The sequence below is a fragment of the Phocoena phocoena genome, chromosome 19 (genome assembly GCF_963924675.1).
Source record: "Phocoena phocoena chromosome 19, mPhoPho1.1, whole genome shotgun sequence".
Taxonomy (NCBI): domain Eukaryota; kingdom Metazoa; phylum Chordata; class Mammalia; order Artiodactyla; family Phocoenidae; genus Phocoena; species Phocoena phocoena.
Window position 1 is genome coordinate 20,683,005 of NC_089237.1, and position 22,990 is coordinate 20,705,994.

At 52.4% G+C, this 22,990-nt stretch overlaps 2 protein-coding genes across 2 annotated transcripts; both read right to left on the reverse strand.

The window, feature by feature from the left end:
• Positions 1-596: 596 nt before the first annotated feature.
• Positions 597-2,709, reverse strand: CSF3 (colony stimulating factor 3). Its single transcript, XM_065897176.1, has 5 exons — positions 2,558-2,709; positions 2,290-2,444; positions 1,774-1,881; positions 1,481-1,627; positions 597-1,154 (listed from the first exon to the last, which is right to left on the reverse strand). Exons 1-5 carry the CDS (start codon positions 2,568-2,570, stop codon positions 990-992), a joined length of 588 nt encoding a protein of 195 aa, XP_065753248.1. The 5' UTR covers positions 2,571-2,709; the 3' UTR covers positions 597-989.
• Positions 2,710-9,091: 6,382 nt separating this feature from the next.
• Positions 9,092-22,667, reverse strand: PSMD3 (proteasome 26S subunit, non-ATPase 3). The gene is made up of 12 exons (XM_065896658.1): positions 22,278-22,667; positions 19,738-19,928; positions 17,964-18,101; positions 16,543-16,679; positions 15,441-15,631; positions 15,163-15,266; positions 11,716-11,830; positions 11,492-11,611; positions 11,246-11,349; positions 10,808-10,963; positions 9,737-9,787; positions 9,092-9,551 (listed from the first exon to the last, which is right to left on the reverse strand). Exons 1-12 carry the CDS (start codon positions 22,495-22,497, stop codon positions 9,474-9,476), a joined length of 1,605 nt encoding a protein of 534 aa, XP_065752730.1. The 5' UTR covers positions 22,498-22,667; the 3' UTR covers positions 9,092-9,473.
• Between the last annotated feature and the right edge of the window lie 323 nt (positions 22,668-22,990).

Here is a 22,990-nt window from a genome sequence, read left to right on the forward strand (position 1 = left end):
TGTCCTAGCACCCGGCCCAGTGTCTGCACCCAGTGGGTGCACCTCCTCTTCCCCTCCTTCGGGCCTCGCCCTCCATTCAACTCCCTGCCCGCGACCCCTGGCCAGGCACCAGCTGGACTCAAGAAGGAGGAAGGACATTTACTGGAGACAAACACTTTATTATCGTGAAGTTTGGCTACAATGAGAAAGTGCGGGCCGAGGGGGAAGGTGAACAGTCGAGCGTCCCTCTCACACCCCGTCACACGAGCCCCCTCATCTTTTCCCTCCCACATTCCCAGTCCCACCCAGCAAGGCAGAGACACGACTGCCCAGCCTGAAAAGGGGTCAGAATCCCGACCCTGACCCCGGCGGGGTGGGGCAGGCGCCACTAAACTGATGGTGTCTGTAGCGCGTCCAGAAAAACGAGACGTCGCTGATGGATGCCTGGGCTCCCCACACAAGGAGTCAAAACGTGCCCGAAAAAAATCTTAAAACGATTCCCCAGCAAATTCGTGGGACCCCAGGGTCAAGCGTCCCGGCTTCGGCTGCCTCTGATGGGCTCCGTGCCCGAGGCAAAGGGGACTCGAGGGAAGCAGCCACGTCAGGCCAGAGCCAGGGGTGCAAGGACCCAGTTGGGGAACACTGCTGTTTAAATATTAAACAGGGCTGTCTCATCTCCCACGTGGGAGACTTCCCGATGATTCCAAGGGCCCCGAGGTAGGCACCCTCAGGGTAGGGGTTCGCTGTGGCTCTCCCCAGAGCCCACCACGGAGCCAGGCAAGGAGGAGTCACAGGAAGTAATACTTGGTATTTACCAACTCCCTCCCAGTCCAGGGGACGGGAAGACGGGAGTTTTTCTCCCTGCTACAGGTGGGAGAATGAAACTTGGAGGTGGAGGGAAGGATCCAGGAGTCTGGGGCTCCTTTCTGTCTTCCCCGTCTTTAAATATTAGGTTTAAATAAGCATAAATATTAAATAGAGATAAATACACTGGATGGGGAGGGCTTTGCTCAGGGCTCGGCCAGGTAGCGCAGGACACGGTACGCGAGCTCCAGGAAGCTCTGCAGCTTGGAAGCAACCAGGACCCCTCCTGCCCGGCGCTGGAAGGCTGAGGTGAAGGTCGGCATGGGGCCCTGGGTGGGCTGCATGGCAGGGGCCACCCCCAGGTCTTCCATCTGTGGGGGAAGGTGAGGTCAGCAATCAGGCCCTGCTGAGTGGGTAGTTAGCACAGGGAGGAAAGGCAAAGGGCTGATGGGCTGTAGACGATCCAGGGTTCATGGTGGAGCCAGGACCGAACCCAGGTCTCTTTAAGGTCCAGTGCCCTCAACTAGGGGGGATGGGGTAGGGTCCTGGGATGAGGTGGTAGCTCCCTACATCCAGCCCACCGAGAATGTTTCTGCCCCAGCCCTAGAGAACTCCGGGGTCCCCAGGCTGGCAGCACCACCTTTGAGGACCAGCTCGGTCCGGGGCCCTAAGGCTTGCTGCTCCCGAAGAGACTCACCTGCAGCCAGATGTTGGTGGCAAAGTCGGTGACGTCCAGCTGCAGTATGTCCAAGGTGGGGGCCAACTCTGGGGAGATCCCCGCCAGGGCCTGCAGGAGGCCCTGGTAGAGGAAGAGGCCGCCATGCAGTTGGCTCAGGCAGGCTGTCTGGGAGATGGGATAGGAAAGTCAGGGGACGCTGCCTGGGCTGCTCCCCTCAGGGCCCCAGCATGGAGCCTGGAGGACTGGGGAGCCTTCCAGGTCATCCTTTCCCGCCCGTCCCCTCATCTCCCTTCTCCCCTCTGGACACTCACCAGCTGCAGGGTCTGGCTGGAGCAGCTACTCAGGGAAGCCTGGGGGATGCCCAGAGAGTGCCCAAGCAGTACCAGCTCCTCGGGGTGGCACAGCTTGTGGGTGGTGCACTGGGGATGGGAAGGATGCTGAGTGAGGGGGACTGGCAGAGCCGGGCGGCTCCTCCTTCCCGAGTGCCCCATCTCTCCACATCCACATCTTCCCCTCCCTCCACGTCCCGCCAGGCTTCTCAGCCCTGTTCCTCCGTCCAAGCCCCCAGCCAGCTCCTCCCAGCACTGTCCCCTAGAGGTTCTTCCCCCAGTTCCCCACCAGCCGCCGGGGCTCTGCCTCTCCTAATTTCCTCCCATTTCCCCTGAGTCTCTCCTCTCCCATCCCATGTCCCTTCCCCATGGTTCCCTTTGCTTCCCTCTGCTTCTCTCTCTCCCCTCAGCTCTGCCCCGCACACCTTCTTTCCTCCCTGCCCGCTGCTGCAGTATCTCTGTCCCCTCCCTGTCCCTCCGCAGGCTGCCCTCACTCACCAGCCTCTCCTGCAGCTCAGCGCCATCAGCCTGGATTTTCCTCACTTGCTCTAAGCACTTAAGCAGGAAGCTCTGGGGCAGGGAGCTGGCAGGGCCGAGGGGTGTGGCTTCTTGCACCGTCAAGAGCGCACTGTGCCAGAGCAGCAGCTGCAGGGCTGGGAGCAGACGGGGGCTCAGGAGACGTGCAGACCTTTCTGGGAGCCCAGGGACCCTGCCCTCTGCCGCTCCGGGCCCCGCAGCTCTTCCCTCCTGGGGCCCGGACACTCACCCATCAGCTTCATGGGGCTCTGGGCAGCAGGTTCAGCCGGGGGTCTGGATGGGTCTGTAGGTTCTGGGTTCTGTCAGGGACCAGGTCCAGGGGCCTTTATACACAAGCCCATGGAGGCCTGGGAGGAAATTACCTGGTGCTGCGACTAAGGCTTAGTAATAACTTCCCAAGATTTATGCAAATTTGGTGTCCAGGACAATGCAGGGGGGTTGGGACAAAAAAAGTGTTTGCGAAAGTTTTGTGAAATTGTGGAATCTCTGATTCTTCTTTGACGTCTTGCCCCCCTCAAACTCCCTTCCTCCCCTCAGCCCCACCCAAGTCTGAATTGCCCCAGAGTGTTTGAACTGAACCGCTGATCCAAAGCTGAGCCAATGATAAAAGCCGGGGAGGCTGGAGTCAGGTCGACCCCGGGGAAGAGGCAGGCCTAGGCCGCGGGGCCCTCCCTCCCGCTCTCCCCTGGGACATAGCCCCATTTGCCACTATCCCTTGGGATTCTCAAGCCACCTGCTCCCTAGGCCCCCAATTCTGAGAAGGAAGAAACCAGTTGCCCTATTTCTATCCCCCCCAATTCCCAGAGGCTGCCTCTCTGAGTGCCCTCTTGAGGGGCCAGGGGCCTGAGATAGGAACATTGGGCTCTTGCCTCCTGTCCCCACCGCACATGTTGAGAGGCATCACCCTGGTTCCTGTCCCGAACTGGTTAGCTGGGAACTCCCCAATCCCCCCCATGACTCATTCCTTTAAGCCCCCGGAATCCTGGCAGAGACCAGAGGAAACCGGATGTCTGTCCCGAATGAAGCAAGACCCATTGAGGCTCTCTGTTCAGGTTCACCTGACCTTGCCCTTCCTCCTCCCCGCACCCCCCCCCCCACCCCGCCCGCACTACCCCTCCCCGCTAGTGTCGCAGTGCTTTGGAGTTGAGGGTCTGGGACAGGTGGCTTCCCTGGCCAGGTTCACTGCCAGCGGGCATGTGTGTGCTGCCCTGAGTGGAGAAGCGCTAGGGTGAGAAAAAAGAAACCACCCGGCTTCAAACCCGAGAACCACGTACTCTTAGCGCTGGAAGGGACTTTGGAGTCTGTTCCAACCCTGTGAACCGGGCCAGTGAGGGAAGAGGCTTGCCCAAGGTCATGGGTAGCAGAGTCAGAGTTATAATCCAGACCTCTGCCTTGGGCCTGAGAGTTTTCCACAGGCCATGGGGCCTGCCTGGGGAAGTCTGACCAACTGCACGCAAGACTGTCATGTTCTGTTCCAACAGAACGTTGTTCTACCCCAGGACGGGCCAGAACAGTCTCTTCGGATGAGGAGTGGGTGTGTCTGACTGGGCCAGGCCATCTCTGGGGCGGGGGTGCCCCCTGGTGGCCACAGCTGGTAGGGCCTTCACCTGCTAATCAATTCACGTCCTGCCTCTGGTCCCTGGTCCTGCCGGGCAGCCCTGGCCCCCAGCGCCACCTTAGGCCAGGCAACTGGCCACCATGCCCCTATTAAGCCCAGTTCTGCGCCCACCTCCATGGGAGGAGAGGGGTGGGTTTAACAGAGCTGTGGGGGGATGGCAGAGGTTCTCACAAACATGCCTCCTCTCCTTCCCACTAAGAACCTCCAGAGGACCCAGCCCGCCCCAGATGTTGTGCAGAGCATGCCCTGTACATTGGCAAATGCATTGTTTTCAATAAGCCCATGAGGAATGTATCAGAACCATTTCCCCTTTTACAGAAGATGAATCTGACCTTGGAGAGGTTGGCTTGCCCCAAACTAGCAGGCCCAAGGTCTGCACTGTGCCAGTCTTAAACTCTTAACCATTGAATCTTTCATTCATTCATTCATTATTTATATAAAATTTATTTATTTGGCTGCGTCGGGTCTTAGTTGTGGCACGCGAGATCTTCCTTGTGGCATGCAGGGTATTTCGGTGCAGTGTGCAGGCTCTAGAGGGACAGGGCTGAGTTGCCCCACAGCATGTAGGATCTTAGTTCCCTGACCAGGGATCAAACCCCCGTCCCCTGCATTGGAAGGCAGATTCTTAACCACTGGACCACCAGGGAAGTGCCCACCATTGAATCTCTTGACCAATGTTTGGCCTTCCTCAACCATAACCAGGCCAGCTCTAGACCCAAACTTTAATTTTCACTTACAGTCCAAGTGTGTCAGAGGTTTGGCTCAGAAAATGCTACTTCTAACAAGGGTGGCCAGAATGGTGAAAGGACTTGCGATCATGATTTGAAGAAAACACGCCATTTTGTCTGGTCAAGAGGAGAGGTTGTTGCGTGGTCTCAAGGGCTAGAAGTGGGACAGGGAGTGGAAGCCCAGCTAGCCAGCATTCAGCTCAAGGAAAGAGCTTTCTAACCGCCAGAGGTGCTGGAGGATGGGGTGGGCTACTTCCAAGTGAACTGCCTGACCGGGGAGGTGTTCTGGCCTCCATGCCATAGAGGGAAAATCCGAATGCTGGCTGGGAGTTATTGGACACCTCTTATATGCCAGGCACCTTCCATTACACTTCTGTCTTTCATCCTATCAACCAAGTGTGGACTATTCCCATTAGAGACAAGGGACAGCCTCAGAGAACCGAAAGGCCCAAGATCACAGAACAAGTCGGGGGCAGAGCGAGGCAGGATCTGTGATCAGCCTTCCCAAGCCCCCGTCATTCCTATTACACTATCTTCCTGTTCAGAGAGCTGTATGTACTTCTTGGATGATGGCTCAATCCAGATCTCAGCCCCACCCATGAGAGAATAAAGACCAGGCAGAGAGAAAGCCCGGTTACTAGTCCTGACACATGCGGGCTGAGCCAGACTGAAATGATCTGGCAAAGGTCCTGGCTCCAGAGACCCCCCACTAGCTGTTATTCATCCTTCCAGCTTCCTAAAGGCTTTCCCAGTTATTTCTCAATGGCCAGAGTGGGTGAGTGGCTTCCAGTCACACTTCCTGTTTTCATCTGGAACTGGGCTTGGAGTGTCCTTATGAAGGCTCCGGCGTAATGCCTTTGTTGCAGACTTGGCCTGTGGGCCAAGATACGTACACCCTGAGTTAAGAATCGGTTTTACATGTTTTAAGTGGTTGGAAAAACATCAAAAGATTCTTTTTCTTTGGCTGCATTGTGCAGCATGCGAGACCTTAGGTCCCTGACCAGGGACCTCGCCCCCTGCAGTGGAAGCACAGGGTCTTAACCACTAGATTGCCAGGGAAGTCCCAAAAGAGTATTTTATCACAGGTAAATATCATGAGAAGCCAGTGTTCATAAATAAGTTGTTTACGTATCGTTTATGTAAGGCCCCTTTCGAGAAGGGCAGAAGTGAGCAGTTGTGGAAGAGCACGTGGCTGTGTACACAAGCCCCAAAACGTACCATCTGGCCCTTTAAGAAAAGTTCGCAAACGAGTACACAGGACATACGTACAAGGGGACACACAGAAATGTCCTCGGCAGTGCTGTTTGTAACAGTAAACCAATGGCCACCAATAAATTAATGAACAAATAAACTGTGGCACATTCATACCACATGTGCCTCTCCACCCTTCCACGACAGAAGACCCACGAGGAAAGCAGTTTGTCTCATTCAGTTCTTCTCTTAGTCCCTAGAACAGTGCTGGGCACGGGTTTAAACATGATTAGATCTCAAAACCCACACTGAGTGAAAGGAACTTACTTTCATGTGACACATCATTAACAAAGATTTAAAAACTCAAGACAATACTATATTTTGTAGTAAAAGTATAAAAACATAAACTGGAAGGATACCCACTGAATTCATCAGAGTGGCTGCCTTTAGGGAAGGAGGGAGGAGGCCTGGGGAAGGAAGATGGGCTTTTAACATATCATGTTTTATCTGCATGAAAAAGCTTGACATGATAACAAAAGGTTGGTATTTATTAAAATTGGGTGGAAAGTACATGGGTATTTCTTATGTTATTCTTTGTACTTCTCTGTAGTTTTCTAATTAAAAAACAAAACCGGAAGGTAGAGAACACAGTGAACTCTCCAAGTATAAAAATAACACTGAACTTCTCCAGGAAAAGAAAGCTAAGCCAGTGGCAATGAATTATAAGAAACTTCCAGACCGTGAGCAGGCAGAAGAATGGTCTATAGACTCAAGGTGGTTGAGAACCAGGAAATCATGACAAATGACCCCAACTCTGTGTAACAGGATGACAGACTCTCCAATCCATTACCAACAAGGAAAGGGTATGGGGCACTTTGGGCTGGGTGCTGACTTTAAGATTTGTCATTGGGAATAATAGTAATTACAACTAATTATCACACAGTCAGAAAGTCATTTTAGAGGTCAGGTAAAGTGGTCATGGGCCAGAAGGACAGCCATGTAGGGACAAAAACCAACCAACCAACCAACCAGATAACAGAGCCACAGACTGAGGCTGGGAGAAGGCTGCACAGCCTACAGAATGTGACCTGAACTTGGTATCACGTAGGCCAGTGTTCAAGTCCCACCTAAGCCTGTCCTCACAAGCCTGGAAGGGGCACGGAGGGGTGCTCACCGTTAGTCCCCATCCTTCCTGGAAGGGAATTAAAGATCTCCTATTAAGGGCTTCCCTGGTGGCGCAGTGGTTGAGAATCTGCCTGCCAACGGAGGGGACACGGGTTCGAGTCCTGGTCTGGGAAGATCCCACATGCTGTGGAGCAACTAGGCCCGTGAGCCACAACTACTGAGCCTGCGCTCCGCAACAAGAGAGGCCGCGATAGTGAGAGGCCCCCGCTTGCCGCAAATAGAGAAAGCCCTTGCACAGAAACGAAGACCCAACACAGTCAAAAATAAATAAATTAATTTAAAAAAAGATCTCCTATTAGATTTTCGAATTGGCCTGTAAAATGGGGAAAAGATTGAATCCTTAAAAAAAAAAAAAGGAAAGTTTGGATGCTGGAATAATAACATCTTCCACAAAGATCAAGGGGGGAGCTTGGGAAAAAAAAGTGCCGTTTCACAAAGCAAACTTTAAAAAGTTTCACTAGGTACTTCCCTGGTGGTGCAGTGGTTTAGAATCCGCCTGCCAATGCAGAGGACAAGGGTTCGAGCCCTGGTCCGGGAAGGTCCCACATGCCGCAGAGCAACTAAGCCCGTGTGCCGCAACTACTGAGCCTGCGCTCTAGAGCCCGCGAGCCACAACTATTGAGCCCGTGTGCCACAGCTACTGAAGCCCGCGCACCTAGAGCCCGTGCTCCACAACGAGAAGCCCACGCACCACAACGAAAAGTAGCCCCTGCTCGCCACAACTAGAGAAAGCTCGTGCCGCAACGAAGACCCAATGCAGACAAAAAAAAAAAAAAAGTTTCACTACCTGGGTTTCACAAAAGCTTAAAGGAAGTGGGCAATACCAAATCACACCGAGGCTGGGGTGGGATCAGAAACCAAAGCAAGGCCAGTCTAAAACATGCCTTTGATGGAAGTTCGGGCTATCAAAATCAGCAGTTGGTGATGAACACATCATGTACCCTTCCTAACAAACAAGACGTTAACCAGCTCGTATGCCAGGTACTGGGCAAGGCCCTGGGGGGACAGAAGTGCCTCATGCTCTTTAAGAAGTTACAATCTAGTTGGGAGGATAAGGCTTTCACAGCCACAACCTCCTAAGAGAATCTGATTATCCAGTGAGTGGCTCAGACGCCAGGGAGTTGAATCACTGCGAGGCACGATGCCTGGAAGATGTGTAGCAATCAGCAAGGTGCAGAGCGAGAGCTGGACAGGAGAGGGAACGCAGCTAGGAGAGGCAGAGACCCACAAGGCATCGTTCTGGTAGCAGAGCTCGCGCGGCAGGAACGAAGGGTACATGTACGGCAACGCCCCAGGTGCCAACCAGAGAACATCAATGATGCGAAGGACCCAGTGTGGGGAGCACCGCTGCCAGCGACTGGGAGACTTACAGAGACCCTGGCAGGTGCATTTTCCCACCACATGCAGCTGGAGGTCCACAGGGAGCCCCCTCTCGCCTGACCCCCACTCTGCTCTCAGAGAGCAGCCTATCCATAAGGACCACTGGGCAGAACCCTGCTCTCAACCCGCTGCAGCCTTGCAGGAGACCCTTCTCTCCTCTGTGAACCTCACCTGAGGGTCAGACTCGCACCTTGTGTTTGATCCACTGGAAGCCCAGATTCCCAGTTTTAGAGCCAGGAGGTCACTGAGTCTAATCATTTATCTGGTAGATATGGGAAAGGAGCCTGAGAAGTTCGGAGAGCTGCCAGTTATTTGAGAGCCAGTTCGATATGAAAGAGTAAACCCAGGCCCTCTGATCCCAGATCAGAGTCTCTCCACCCAGCCCTCGGCCTCCTCTTCATCTACAGCTGCTTCGGGTCCTCGGGTCATGCTCCCCACACTGGGTCCTCTGCATCATTGATGCTCTCTGGTTGGCACCTGGGGCGTTGCCGTACACGTACTCTTCGTTCCTGCTGAGCGAGCTCTGCTATCAGAACGATGCCTCGTGGGTTTCTGCCTCTCCTAGCTGCGTTCCCTCCCAGGCCAGAAAAAAAATCTGGGCCTGTTAACGCTGCACATGTGAGAGTGAAATAAGAGTAATTAACTGATGCACAAAGGGTCCTGGAGAACTTTTTATTGTTTAAAAATCACAACTGAAGCTTCAAAAAACATACAACCTAACACATGTCCCAGTTCCAGTGCCCTCCTCCCTGGAGGAGAGCACAGGGCTAGTCCCTCCCATCCTGCTGCCCACACTGCTAGCCAGGACCCTGCCCTGGGGAGGCTGCCTGCTCGCCCTCCTGCCCACGTGTGCTACATCACCGGCTGGGGAGGGGCCCTGGGATGAGGTGGGGGTGACTGGCTCCCTGCACCCCTCAGCCCCTGCACATATGCAGTCTGTGTGCAGCGTGTGGGAAAAGGGGCCGGTTCCCTGGGCAGGGACCCCCAACGGGGAAGGATAAAGAGCCAGTCCCCACTCACCCACCCCTCCCCAGCCCCCCAGCTCAAGGAAAGCTGTCATCGTCGTCTTCCGCCATCTCCTTGGCAAACTCCAAGTCCTGCTGCTCCCGCTCCCGCCGCTCCTGGGGACAGAGGGGGCGAGGGCCGGGCTGCTGAGGACAGGTCGGGCTCTCTCACTCCGTCTCCACCCAGGGCCAGAGACTGCCCAAGCTTCGGAGTTGCCCCAGCCCTTGCAAAAAGCTCCCCTCTCCCCTTTCTAGAGGGAAGTTTGATCTTTCAGTCTTACCCGAAGCAGAAGGCAGCTTACCTCCGCAGACTCCAAGTCCTTGTTGTACGATTTGGGAGGAAACCTCATGGCCTGAAGCACAACAGAGAGGAGAGCAAGGTGAAGAGGAGGCAACAACGTAACACCCACTCGTCGTACTCCTGCGTGCCAGGCGCCAGGGTACGCGCGGGGTAGGTGGTCACTCCCTAGTTCAGTCCAGTGGGGGAGCCAGGCATGGAGACTAATTCATTACTGCGACACCACAGAATAAGTGCTGAAGATGGAGAATTAGAAGAAGCCAGAGGTATAACTGATTAACCCTCTTGATCGGGCCAGGAGAGGGACTTGCAGCAAGAAGGAAGACGAAGAATGGACGGGCTGTGGGAGTGGAGGAAAGGCGTTGCAGGCAGAGGACTCAGGGTGTGAGCAGGCCCGGCCTGAGTTCATTGGGGCCAACTGGGGTGGAGGAAAGGGGTCGGCGGAGAGGTCCTGGGTAGGGGGGAGGCCAGGGACGCCGGGGACCAGATCACGAAGGGCCTTTCCTGTCTAGCAGAGCACAGCATTTGCCTGGTTTTAAGTGAAGTTATATCCCTGGTTTCCTGGGGGAAGAGAGCAGGAAAAAAATCGGCAGCCCAACAGTACCAGCACCTAACCCAGCGCCTGACACAGGGTAAAAGCTTAAGAGCCTTTTGTGGAACGAGATGGCAGCCCTACCTTTTACACAATTCAGACTTCGCTAAGTGCCCCAAGACAGTGATTTCATGTAATCCTGTCAACCCTGCGAAGCAGGCAGGGCAGGTAACACCTCATTATCAGCTTCACAGGAGAAACAGGCTCAGAGAAGGTAAATGACTCAAACTTGGAACCAAATCCAGAACACTGCACTCTGAATCCCTGTCTGATCCTCCCTGGCAACCAGACCCCTGAAGAGCAAAGGGAAGGTGCTGTGGTCCCACAAGCAAAGTCCTTTGCCCCTTCTGGACACCCAGTGATTTTACAGAGATCATCTGGGAACTGCGCCCCAAACCAAGCCAGTCTTCCCTGAGGAACCCGTGGGTGTGGAGGGGGGCATGCTGCTGCCAAGCATCGCCTCTGCAGCCCAGGGCTCCGCACCTTGACAGACATGTTGTGAATATCCAGGCAGAAGGAGATGCGCTGGTGGAAGGCTAGCTGGGGCTCACGGGTGGAATAGATGTCAATCATCTCCTTGGACTGGACGTAGCCCTTCTCGTGGTTGATGCTGGCCTCTATGACGCCATCCCGGATGGCCTGCAGGCCCCAAAGGTAGGAAGAGTCACCAGAAAGTCCATCTTCTAAGTCCTAGAACATCTTGTCCCATCTCTTTGTCCTCCTTGATCTCTCACACACTCACTTGCACGCACACACCCTCTCTCTTTGTGTGGCAACTTCCTGGCTTCACTGCAAGAGGGGCACTCCCTGAAAAGACTATGCCACTGCTTTACCCATTCCCCTCCTTGGTCAACCTCCTCCCACCCCCATCTCTGAAGTAAGGCAGGAAGGTGACAACCGCGGTCCCTGAGCCAGGCCCACCTTGGCAACAATGAACTCTGCATCCTCTGGGCTATCCAGCTGCAGCTTCTGGGCGATGTCCGCCAGGGAGATTCGGGAATAGGAGAGGCTGATCATGCGCACACCTGGGAGAGGAAGGAGCGGTGGGGAAGATGGGGCGGGCACAGACCCTTCACCCGCCCAGGCGCCCACAGGGTTGCCCCTGCCCCTGGAGAAGCCTAGTCCGGGTCCTGCTCCGCCAGGGGCCCCTCAGACGCTGCTCCACACCTGTCTTGATGACGTTGTGTCGCAGTCGGATGATGAGGGTGTAGGTCCCATCTGCTTGAAACTTCTCCCCAAACTGATCCAGGACCTGGTTGAACTTGGCCAGGTTTCCCGTCCTGACAGCTGCAGTGGGGAGAGGAGTGGACCAGATGCTGCACAGGGTGCGCACAGAAAAGGGGCCACGGCGCCAGGGGTCCGGCAAGCTCTGGGAGGGGACCAGCCCTTACCCTGGGTCAGAAGGAAGTAAGGCATGAGCGAGCGCTTGAGGGACGGTTGACGGAACTGCAGCCGGTCCGGGATCTCCCCCAGCAACAGCTCCACCACAATCAGAAGCTTGTGCACCTGGCAGAGTGCGACACAGGAACACAGTGGGCAGGGAGCCCCACCGGGTGGGAGAGGAGAATGAAATGGGGCTTCAATTCAGTCAGACACACAGGGAAAGAGGGAACGTGGCACTGGGACTAGGCCCACAGAGAGGAAAAAAATCCTCAAGCTGTGCCGGGCGTGGAATTGAAGCTCTGCCTTGGGAGACAGGCCTTGTGAGCTTCTGACCCTTTGGCCACACCAGGCCCTCAGCTGCATTTCATCTGGCCAATCGGTGCACAGCACCCTGAAATGGCAAAGTTCTAAAGTACAGGCAGATGGGTAGGTTCTATGGCTCAGAAATGGTGAGGAAGCAGGGCCGAGAGGCCTAGGCAATGGAATGTGAGTCAGCCAAAGATGCTGGTAGGGAGGTGAACTATGTGTAAAATTAGTCATCTGGGTAGAGGCAGAAGCTCAGGGAAGGGCCTGCAGCACCTCAGCGAGTGAGCCGGCTGGCTGGAAAATCGGGCCCCTCCTCCTCCAAATACCACTGTGGGTGTTTCTCAACGGCGGCTCCCGTGGATTCAGCACCATGCAAGGACGGCTACGGTGGAGGGGACGATGCCCAGCAGTTACGGAGCCTCCCACCAAGCAGGAGGGACAGGAGCACAGACAGCTAAACCACGTGACAGCAACTGTCACGAGGGAGGTAAGGGGTTAAAATGGGTGGTGGCCGATGGTGTCCACCCCTGGGCAAGGACCCTTCCTTCGCTCCTCCACCCACACCCACGAGGCTGCCCTGTCCCTTGGCCCTCGGCGTACCCCCCGAGTGAGGGGAAAGCCATGCCGACGGCAGAAGTTAACACATGCCTTAAGGATTCTGATGAAGCAGAAAAGGAGGGAGGACGTTTCAGCCAAGGGAAGAGGCTGGTGAAGAGGCCGGCATACTGGAGGGTGTGTGTGTGGGGCCACCTGGAGAGATGAGCGGGGGCCCGTCCGGGGACGTGCGGTTTTGAATGCCAGTCTGAGTTCTGAGTTTGGAGACAGAACTAGCTAGGCTGTACTTGCTAGCTAGGAAACACAGAGCAACTGAGCCTTTGGTTTCCACCTCCCTAAAATGGGCATAACAACAACAATACCTGGCTTGCCTACTTCACAAGACTTACAACACTCTACTGGGCAGACAATGGGGAGAAATGCGAGCTTCCTGGGCCACGCAGACGGGCCTGGAGCTCCGCTGAGTCAGGCAGCTGGGCGGAAGCTGGGCTGGTGGAGGGGAGGATGGCGACCAGCAGGGTCAGCGGCTTGAACAAGGGCACTGGTAACATCAGAGAGGAGATGAATACAAAAGCCATGGAGGCAAATCAACAGACGACTCAGCGATGGTGAAGGGGGTGGGCAGAGGAATCCAAGATGGCCCGGAGGCTCCTGTCTGGATCAGGAGGGCAGGAGGAAGGACTGGTGAGGGGTGCCCAGAAGGGCCTGTCTGGACAAGCTGAGGGTGAGGAGTCAGGCAGTCTCTACACAGAGATGCGTGGTGGGAAGTCGGATTTGCAGGTCTGGCTTCATGAAAGGGGTCAGAATTTGTATTATGGGCTGAACTGTGAACCCCCAAATTCATATGCTGAAGCCCTAACCCCCTAGTACCTCAGAACGTGACTGGATTTGGAGATAGAGCCGTTAAAGAGGTAATTAAGGTAAAATGAGGTCATATGAGTGGGCCCTAATTCAATACGACTGGGGTTCTTATAAGAAGGATTAGGATACAGACGTGCACAGAGGGGAGACCATTTGAAGACGTCAGAAGATGGCCAACTACAAGCAAAAGAGAAGCCCTGGAAAGAACCGGCCATGCTGACACCCGGACCTTGGACTTCTTGCCTCCAAAGCTGTGATGAGGTAAATTCCTATTGTTTAGGCCGCGCCCAGCCTTGTGGCAGCAACCCAGCATATTAAGACAGTTCATAACGGACTTTGGTGAGGCGTCATGGAGGTCACAGCTGAGCCATGAAGGCAAATGCAATCACCCAAGGCGAGAATGTGCATTTTCTACAGATGGATACTTTCAACATGCTCTGTTGTGGACTCCAAGTTAAATTTGATGTCTCTCTTTACCCATTCTCTCTCTCCCTGTTTTTACTTAAAGCTGGCTTCTCCATGTGGGCTCTCTATCCCATTCCTCCTACCTTGTTCAAGGCCTTGGCCCATCGCCTATTTGCTTAAGTCTCTCTGGGTGGCAAGTTCCCCAACTCTGCCCCTTCCCCTCTCAGGCAACCCTCCCACCTCCTTCCTGGCTCCCTGGCCAACAGTCTACAGGTCAAAGACCGTACTCCAGCGCCCTCTGCTCCTTCTTCCGGCGACCTGGCTCCACCACAGAAAACTGTGAAACCTTATCCATCCATAGTAAAACCTGGTCTGAAAACACCGCTTTACCCCACGAGACCTCTCCCTGGTGCACAACACAGCCTATATGTTAATTACCTGTATTTTTAGTGAATTTTTGAAGAAGACTTTGTGTGCTACGTTGTAAAAGCAATCTCTCATTGTGCAATGTACCCCATGTGTCTGAAAAGCCATTCCTTTCTATGAAAATTCTACCCATCTTTCAAAACCCAGATCAAATTTAACTATTTAAGATTACTTTGACCACAACTGAACCTGCCGTTCTCTGAACGTCTGAACTGAAACTAAACAAACCTCCCACCACACTGAGCTAATCACTGCACGTGCTCACCCCGCTCTCTTTCAAGGGCACTAGGAGGTGGATGTGTTAATGTGAGAGCAGAGGTTTGTAGCTGGGAAAGCTGGGTCCTAATTCTGGCTACCAGTCTCTGTGCCTTTACCCAGGCCATCAAGCCTTTCTGAGTCAATGTTCTTTATCTATCTCTTCGAGGGCAAGTACCATTTCTTATTCGTCTTTTCTATCCCTCATAGTGCCCAACGTGAAGGTCAGCACTCAAAAAACTACCTGGTGACTGACAGCTTTGCCACGGCCAAGGTTTACCTCCACCTGAGTCAGACAGCCTTAGGGAGAGCTCTGGGTTCCCTGGCCACAGACAACACTGCTCCCGAAGGGGCATGTGAGGGACCAGGTAAGGGCCTGGGGTTTATCAACACAATCCAGGCCCTCACCTGGAACGACTACAGGGGGTTCTGGGGAATCAGGAATATTCTAAACCTGCGCACCGGGGAGAATACTGGAGACAGAAACGGCCAGAGGCGCAGGTAGCGTCTGCCACGTGCAAACAGACACGTGATGCCACCTTCAGGGTAAGAAGATTAAGGACCTCCTGGGCTCCTCAGATTCGGAAGCGGCACTAACATGGTATGAGACAAGTAAGGGGGTCAAAGGGGTGAGAACTGCCGCTCACCGTCTGTTTGAAGCCGACAGCTGTGTGCTGAGGGGCCTTGCGAAGGGCATTGGTCATCGTCCTCCGGGCCTCTGAGTACTCCAGCTGGATGGCTTTGATGCGCCCTGGGTGTGGAGAAGAAGAGAACTGATCAAGAGGATGGTGTGATCCAAACTCCGGCCCCCCGCAAACCAGAGTGCCAAATGCGCACTCTTATGCACCAAGGACACCACTTTCTTAGCAAATTTGCCCCGAGTGAGCCCGAGACACCTTCCGGCTGGGGGCCGGGCCCTGCTCACCTGTATAGTAGAGGTACCTTGCCCACTCATTGTTGTTGGCCTGCTCGGGGAACACAGACTTGGACACCAGCTTCTCGGCCTGGTCGTACAAGCTGTAGTGTAGGTAGTTCCGCAGCAGGAGGTTCAGCAGTGTGGCCTGCCCGTCCGCGTCATGCCGCAGGGTGGCGGTCCGGAGCCGAGCGTGCAAGAAGCTTCAAGAAGGAAAGAACCGGGAGGTCAAAGCCTTCACGTAACAACTCTTCAAGCTGCCTCTGACCTCTCCATTCTCTCTCAATTCCTAAAAAAGTGACTCAAACTACTTTTCTGGTTATTCACTGAATACTCAACAAATGAAGCACTAGTCCAGGTGTACAGAAGGACAGAACTCTGCTCAGGGGACCTGCATTCTAGTGGGGGGAGACAGACAGCCATCACGATGAATAAGCGTACCATGCAGCTCAACAAAAGGTGGTGGGGTGACGTCGAAGCAGGGTAAGTACGACGGGAACCGCAGAAGGAGAGGAGGATGGGGCTGCAACTTTAAACAGCCCAGTCAGCGTAGGACTCGCTGAGAAGGTAACAGTTAAGCAGAGGCTTGAAAGAGGCAGGGAGGAGAGCGTTCTTGGCCGAGGGAACAGTGCGCTGGCATGCCCGCGATAGAGCGAGGCGGCCAGCGTCGGGGGAGCAGTGGAAATAAAGTCAAGGAGGCAGTAACGGGGGCCAGGCCCCGTGGGGCCTTATAAGCTTACATCATGAGGGCTCTGGCTTTTCCCTGAGGGAAACGGGGAGCCGCTGCAGGTTTCAAGCAGAGGAGCGAAAGGCTTTCCAGCCTGAACTTGCTTGCACCTCTGACCCACTAATGAGTCCTCCCCTGACGTGTGGTGAAGGGAAGAGCCTGGGAAACAGGACTGAACAGGCCAGTGGTCGTCTCCATTTCCTCATCTAGTCTCAGCCTCGCCCTCAAACCCTCGCTCTCAAACCCTCGCACACCCATTACCCCCACTTCCTGCTGGGCACGTTACATCTACCAGCCCACAGCCCCCTGCAAGTCCACAGCTCTGTGGTAGTGCCTGACCATGTCTCTGACCCCATGGGCCACGAGCCAGACCGCTGGCCACGGTACCTGCGCACCACATCCAGCTTGTCCAGGAACTCATAGACCCGAGCGTGGTAATAGTAACACTTTGCAGCCACAAGGTCCAGGGCCCGGCGGTTCTGAGTGCTGATCTTCTGCATCAGGTCATCAGAGATCTTCTGTGCCTGGGGAGGCAGCCAAAAGAGAATCAAGCGTCAGTGTTTCAAAACGTTAAACACGGAGCCAGCAATTCCCCTCCTAGGCATACGTCCAGGAGAACTGTTAAACACGGAGCCAGCAATTCCCCTCCTAGGCAAACGTCCAGGAGAACTGGAAACATACGTTCACGTAAAAACTTGCACACGGACATTCGTATCAGCATCATTCACAACAACCAAAACGTGGAGACAACCCACGTGCCTATCACCCAATGAATGGATAAACAAGATGTGGTATATCTATAGGATGGAATTTTACGCAGCCTTAAAAATGAACAGAGTACAGGTATATGCCACAACATGGATGAACTTAGAAAACATCATGCTACAAAAAAAAGCCAGACACAAAAGGCACATATCATATAATTCCATTTAGATAAAACGCCCAGAATAGGAAAATCCATGGGACACAAAATATTAATAGATTACTGGGCGGGGGTGAGGGCAGAACAAGGAGTGACTACAGATAGGTATGGTGCTTTTCGGGGGGGGGCAGTGATTAAACTGGTGTGGAATTAGATAGTGAGGGCGGTTGTACAACCTTGTGAATATAGCAAAGACTACTGAGTTGTACACTTTCAAGGGAGTGAATTATTCCTAAAAACCAACCAAACAAAAGCCAACCAGTGGCAGAGCAAGGAAAAAACAAAACAGAGGACTGAGGAGACCTGTCATTTTTGGGGCATGCTCTTGGGACAGCAGCTAAGCCTGACAAAGGAGCTGGCCCTGGCTGGAAGGCGTGGTAGAAGAGTGCTATCCAAAATGGAGTCTTTCAGTTTCATAATAATAGCTACCGTTTATTAAAACGTTGTGAATGCTTACTACGTGCAGATCGTTGTGCTAAGTATTTTTAAAATATATTATTTTATTTAATACTAACAATAATCTTGTAAGGTGGGCAGTTTGTCTCATTTTACACACAGCTGGGAGAAATTAATTTGCCTAAGGTACAAACGGGATTTGAACCCAGGTATTTCTGTCTCCAGACCTACTCTTCTCGAAAGCATCCACTATACTGGGATCGCACCACAGACGGGTACAGAGTGGCCACTGCCAGCCCTTTCCCAGAGCCTGAGCAGGAGCTGAGGGGTCTTCCCCGGATGTGGGGCTGGGTGCATTCCCACACGGGGGAAGAGCCTGGGGGACAGTTAATAACCCAGCGATTGTCTATTTCTTCACTAGAGGCACCCTCCCCCACTAAGCCCGCACCCCGCCTGGGGCGCGTCCGTCACTTGCACGGGCCCCGGCTACCTCTTTGTAGCTCTTGCTGTTCATCAGGAAGATGACCACGAGGAGCTGGAGGTAGGCTTCCACTTCAGGCAGGAGGGGAGCCGACGCAGCTTTTCCTGTTCGGGGACGGAACTGCAAATCGGCTTCTGTGTCCATGGGCTAGAGAGGACATGAGTTACTGTGGAAGAGCTCAGTCAGATCAATCAACCAAGAATTTATTAAGCACTCACTATGTATTTCAACAAATATTTAATAAGTGTCTACTACACGCCAAGATTTTTCTAGGTGCTGGGGGTACAGAAATAAAGATGACACAGTCTCTTTCTGAAGGGAGTCAAGGAGGCTGGCAATACAATAAATACAGAAAAGGGTTACAGGAGTATAACATCCTTGCAGAATATAATGTGGACAGAAAGGATGATGTAAGGACCCCTCAGAGAGCCTACAATCTAAGTAGAAATTAAACCACCATACTTGGAACCACTGCAAATTCTACCAGGCAGGGTTAATAAAGGGATATAATTCTAGAGATGAGATCAAGAATAATGAGTCAGGGAGTTCCCTGGTGGTCTAGTGGTTGGGATTCTGGGCTTTCACTGCCATGGCCTGGGTTCAGTCCCTGGTTGGGGAACTGAGTCCTGCAAATCGTGCGGTTTGCCAAAATTAAAAAAAAAAAAAAAAAGAATAATGAAACAAAAAAAATTTTTTTTTTTGGTGGGAACAAAGGAATTTGGGGGGAAATTGACATACACATAGTACTTACCTTCAGATCTAGTCACCAAAACTGGAATAATGTGTAATAGATCAAAAGACGATCATGGTGGGTTACTTTAGAGATGTAAAGGTTAAAAACATTCCAGGTGGGGCTGGGAGAGGGGGCGCTTTTCCTTTTTCCCAGACAGTAAAGTCTTCACTGTCCACCTCAAGGGTTTTCTGAGTTTTTACATCTATGAAACAGGCTGTAAGCATACAGGATTTTAGGGAGATGAAGGTGGCTGAAGGGCCAGTGAGGTTTGAGAAGGGGCAGGATCCGAACTGTATCATGGATGATAAGGGGAGTTTTACAGCCAGAAAGGAAAAGGAGAGGTTTCTCCTGGCATGGAGACCACTGCCACCAGCAAACTAACTTCATCAACATGCACTCTGTACCACACCCTGTTCTAAGAGCTTTCCCCCTCCTCCTCGCCCCCCCAAATCTGTTCATCACATTTACCAAATGAAGAAAATGAGGCACAAGGAGGTTAGGTCATTTGCCCAAGTCCCACAGATACCAAACGGTAGAGTTTGGATTCAAATTCAACACCCCCTCCAAAACCTGTGCTCTTAACCACTGTTCTTTTGTTCCTTTTTTTGTTGCTTTTTTTTTTTTGGCTGCACCATGTGGCATGTGGGATCTGTGGGATCTTAGTTCCCCAATCAGTGGTGGAAGCGAGGAATCTTAACCACTGGACCACCAGGGAAGTCCCTTAACCACTGTTCTATACATCCTTCATGGTGAAGCTTCGGAGGCAAAAAGGCAGTGGAATAGGCCCCCTGTTGGGGGTGGTGGGAAATGAGTGTGGCTGGAAGGGTCCTGATTCCTGGCTCTTCTTCCTGACTCAGAAGAATGACTCTACAGGGCAGAAGGATGGTCGCCTTGTTAGAGGGCAAATGAGTATTAAGAAGGGCTGTCTTGCTTCATGTCTCTGCTATGGCAGGTAACAAGACAGGTCTCCAGGACAGAAAACAGTTACACAGGGTGGAATGTGTGTGTCAAGCCAAGCCTGCACCCTTCACGCTGGCCTGACTCACTTACCTCTTCCAGGAAGGGTAGCAAGAAGTCTCGAGTGGCACTGTTGGAGGTGAAAAAGCCATGCACAGCCTTGTACAGAACGTAGTGGTTGAGGCGGCGTGATGTGGAAGGTAGCATCCGCAGGGCCCGCAGCACGAACCGGGGCTCCTTGCCTGAGACTGCCTTCTCCAGCTGTTTCACGTGCTCCTTGATGTCTGTGGAGGACGAGGGGAGAAAAATGTTAATTCCAACTCCTACTCCCCCCACCCCCCCCACTCCAGCCAAGCAGTCCTAGTAAGCCTCTTACAAATGGCAGGATGTGGCCAATCACCGCTTTTGCCCTAAGAGCAATAGTTATGGATGCCATACATTGATTTTAAGACATAACCAAGAGACAAAGAAAAATAAAGCTGGGGTGGGGGAAGCAGTAAAGGGTGACAGAAAAAAGAAAAAAACAATGAAAAACAAAAACATGTGGAGATTTAGCGTATCGTCAAATAGGAAAAGACTTCTAAAATTCTTCTGAGAACTGTAAACAAAAGAAAAATATCTGCAACACATGTGACCAGAGATTCATATTGTTTTTCTACAAGGAGCTCGTATAAAGGATTACAATAAATAAAAATGAACATGAATGGACAATACAAAAAGACGAATGACAAATAACAGACGTGAAAAGTGTATTTCACTAGTATTCAAATAATCACAAGGGAAAACATTTTTCAATTACCATTCTAGTGGTGTTTAAAAAATGATAACATATAGAGTACAGGGGTGAGCAAGACATTTCTGCTCATATAATGTATATCAGTACAGTTTTTCTGGACAGTAACTACCAAAAACCTTAAAAACAAACGTAAATACCCGTTCAATTCAGGGATCTCTAATGAAGAAATAGTTATAGAGGTAGACCAGACACTTGGGCACAGAGATGACGGCTGCAAAGCTATTTGTAACAGAGAAAAATAGACACAACTTAAATATCCAGAAATAAGGGAATGCAATCAATTGGTCGTTTCTTAGTTACCTTTGTATTTTTAGCATAGGGTGCCGGGGTCACATTAACGATATAATAATAATAACAGCTAATATTTATGGAGGATTTTACTATGTTTTCATCACATATTAGGCACAGTTGTAAACATTTTAATCTTCACAACAACCCAATTAAGTAGGTACTATTACTTTCACTTATAGAGATGAGGAAACTAATCCCAGAGCGTATATTCTTAGCCATCATATCAATTATTCAATAAATGTTTCTGGAATACATTGAATGTTTTGTTTATGGATATGTTACATGAAGGCACACAAAATCATCTGTATTTAGTTATGTCTTGTTCCAAACTGTATATATAAACTTGATCTCAATTATGAGAGAGCAGCTCAAAAATTCATAGGAAATAATGTTAACCATGGTGGGTTTTTTTTCCCCCCACTTTAGACCTCTCATATTAAAATGTTTATAAGAAACATATGTATAGACCCAGTAGGTAATGCTGAATGGCACCTTTGCCACTGGTTGACTATTGTTATTTCATGTAAAATGATCTTTATTAGATACTGAGCCTGCTATCCAACTTCAGAGTAGAAGCTGATGCAGTCAGCACTACCACATCCTCCAATCACCACCCAGGAGCCTAACTTTGCTTATTTCAATGTTTTCGAGCTAGTTTCTCGTGCAGTTAAGTACAGAGAAAACCCGATAAATACTCTGGTCCTACTTGATCCAGAACCAGAAAAAAGCACCAGGGTCACAGTGGGAAGCTCTCACTCTACCCACTCCAAATGCGGACAGGATGCTCTAAGTAGGAAAAGTGAAATATGAACTTGGAGGAACAAGAGGATGATAGGAAACAGGGAACAGGCACCTAGGAGAAAAGAAATGGTATTGGTATATAGTTTAGGTGGAAGGTGAAGATTAGGAACTCACACATCCGACACCTAAAAAGTTGAAGCGTGTAATGTGTTTAAACTCTTTAGAAACAGAGTAAGAGTAAGGGCTTGCAGGAAAAGAAAAAGAGCAATGGGATCGTTTGGGCACCTCAATTACAGCAACAAGGAAGCAAGATACTAGGTAGAAAGGGCTCTTTTAGGGAAGTTTGCTAAAGGTAGTTAAGACAACAGAAACCATTCTTAAAATGCAGGGGCTAGTATTTGGCGTCATTCTGACCCCCTTCAAACGTAAATACAGACACTGGTTTTTAGAGAGATCAGTCGTGCACTGGGGTCACTAGAATCAGTCCGGTGGGATGTAAATGGAGTAATAAGGTCAGAGGAGAAAACTCAGAAGAGTCTGTGGGCTCAGTGAGACCTACTTCTAGATGCAATCCCTGGTGGGGGGTGGTGTGTGCGAAGGGAGGAGTCCTGAGCCTAGAGAAAATGTTCAGTTATCCGGGTTGGGGTCGGGAGTGTCAGGGTAGTGGGGGCAGGCATTTCGGGGTAATCCCAAGAAACCCTCAAGTCAAGGTGGTAGAGGCTGCGCTGGGATCCCAAGGAGAGAGTGAATCACCGCTGCGCTGTCACCCGTGATAATGGCACGTCCCCGGCCCGGGCTCTCTTACCCTCCAAGGTGACGGTGTCCAGCTCTCGCTGGGAGTGCTCAGCCGCCGCAGCCGCCGCCTTGCCATCGGTCTCGCCAGTTGATCCGCCACCCGCCGCCGCCTCCTCTTTCATCTCCACATCCTGGGGCGCCGGGGGCGGCGGTGGTTCTTGTTCCCCTCCGCCGGGCGGCGGCTTCGCCTTATCCGCGCCGCGGCGCCGCGCCGAGCCCTCCTGCTTCATGGCGCCCGGGGTCGCGGCCTAGTCCGGGGACCGAGGCCGGGGCCTCGCGTGAACCCTCGCACCGGAGACCAGGAACCGAGCCGGGCCTGCACACGAGCGCGGACTCGCGTCGGGCCGCACGATGACGGAGCACCCGCAAACCCCTTCCCGGCGCTGGGCCTTCTGGGAAACGCCAGGCCGGGCTGGCCGATGGCCGAGTCATCAAAGGGGGAAAAAAGTCAACCGCCGAGATGCAGGATGGAGGCGGATATTCGCAGAAAGAGCGGGGAGGAGCCTTTATGAGTTTGCGGGGCTTGCTTTGGACTGCTCCTGTGTGTTGATTTTTTTTCTTGCGCCTCTCGAGTGCATTTCCGTATATGTCCACAAGAGGTCACCTCAGGCTCCAACTGGGTTACCGCGGACTCTAAGAGCACCCCACCCCGCGTGGAGTGGGTAGGGCCTATCGGAACGTAGGGCGTGATGACGCCACGAGTTGCTGGGCGGGTTTCATGCC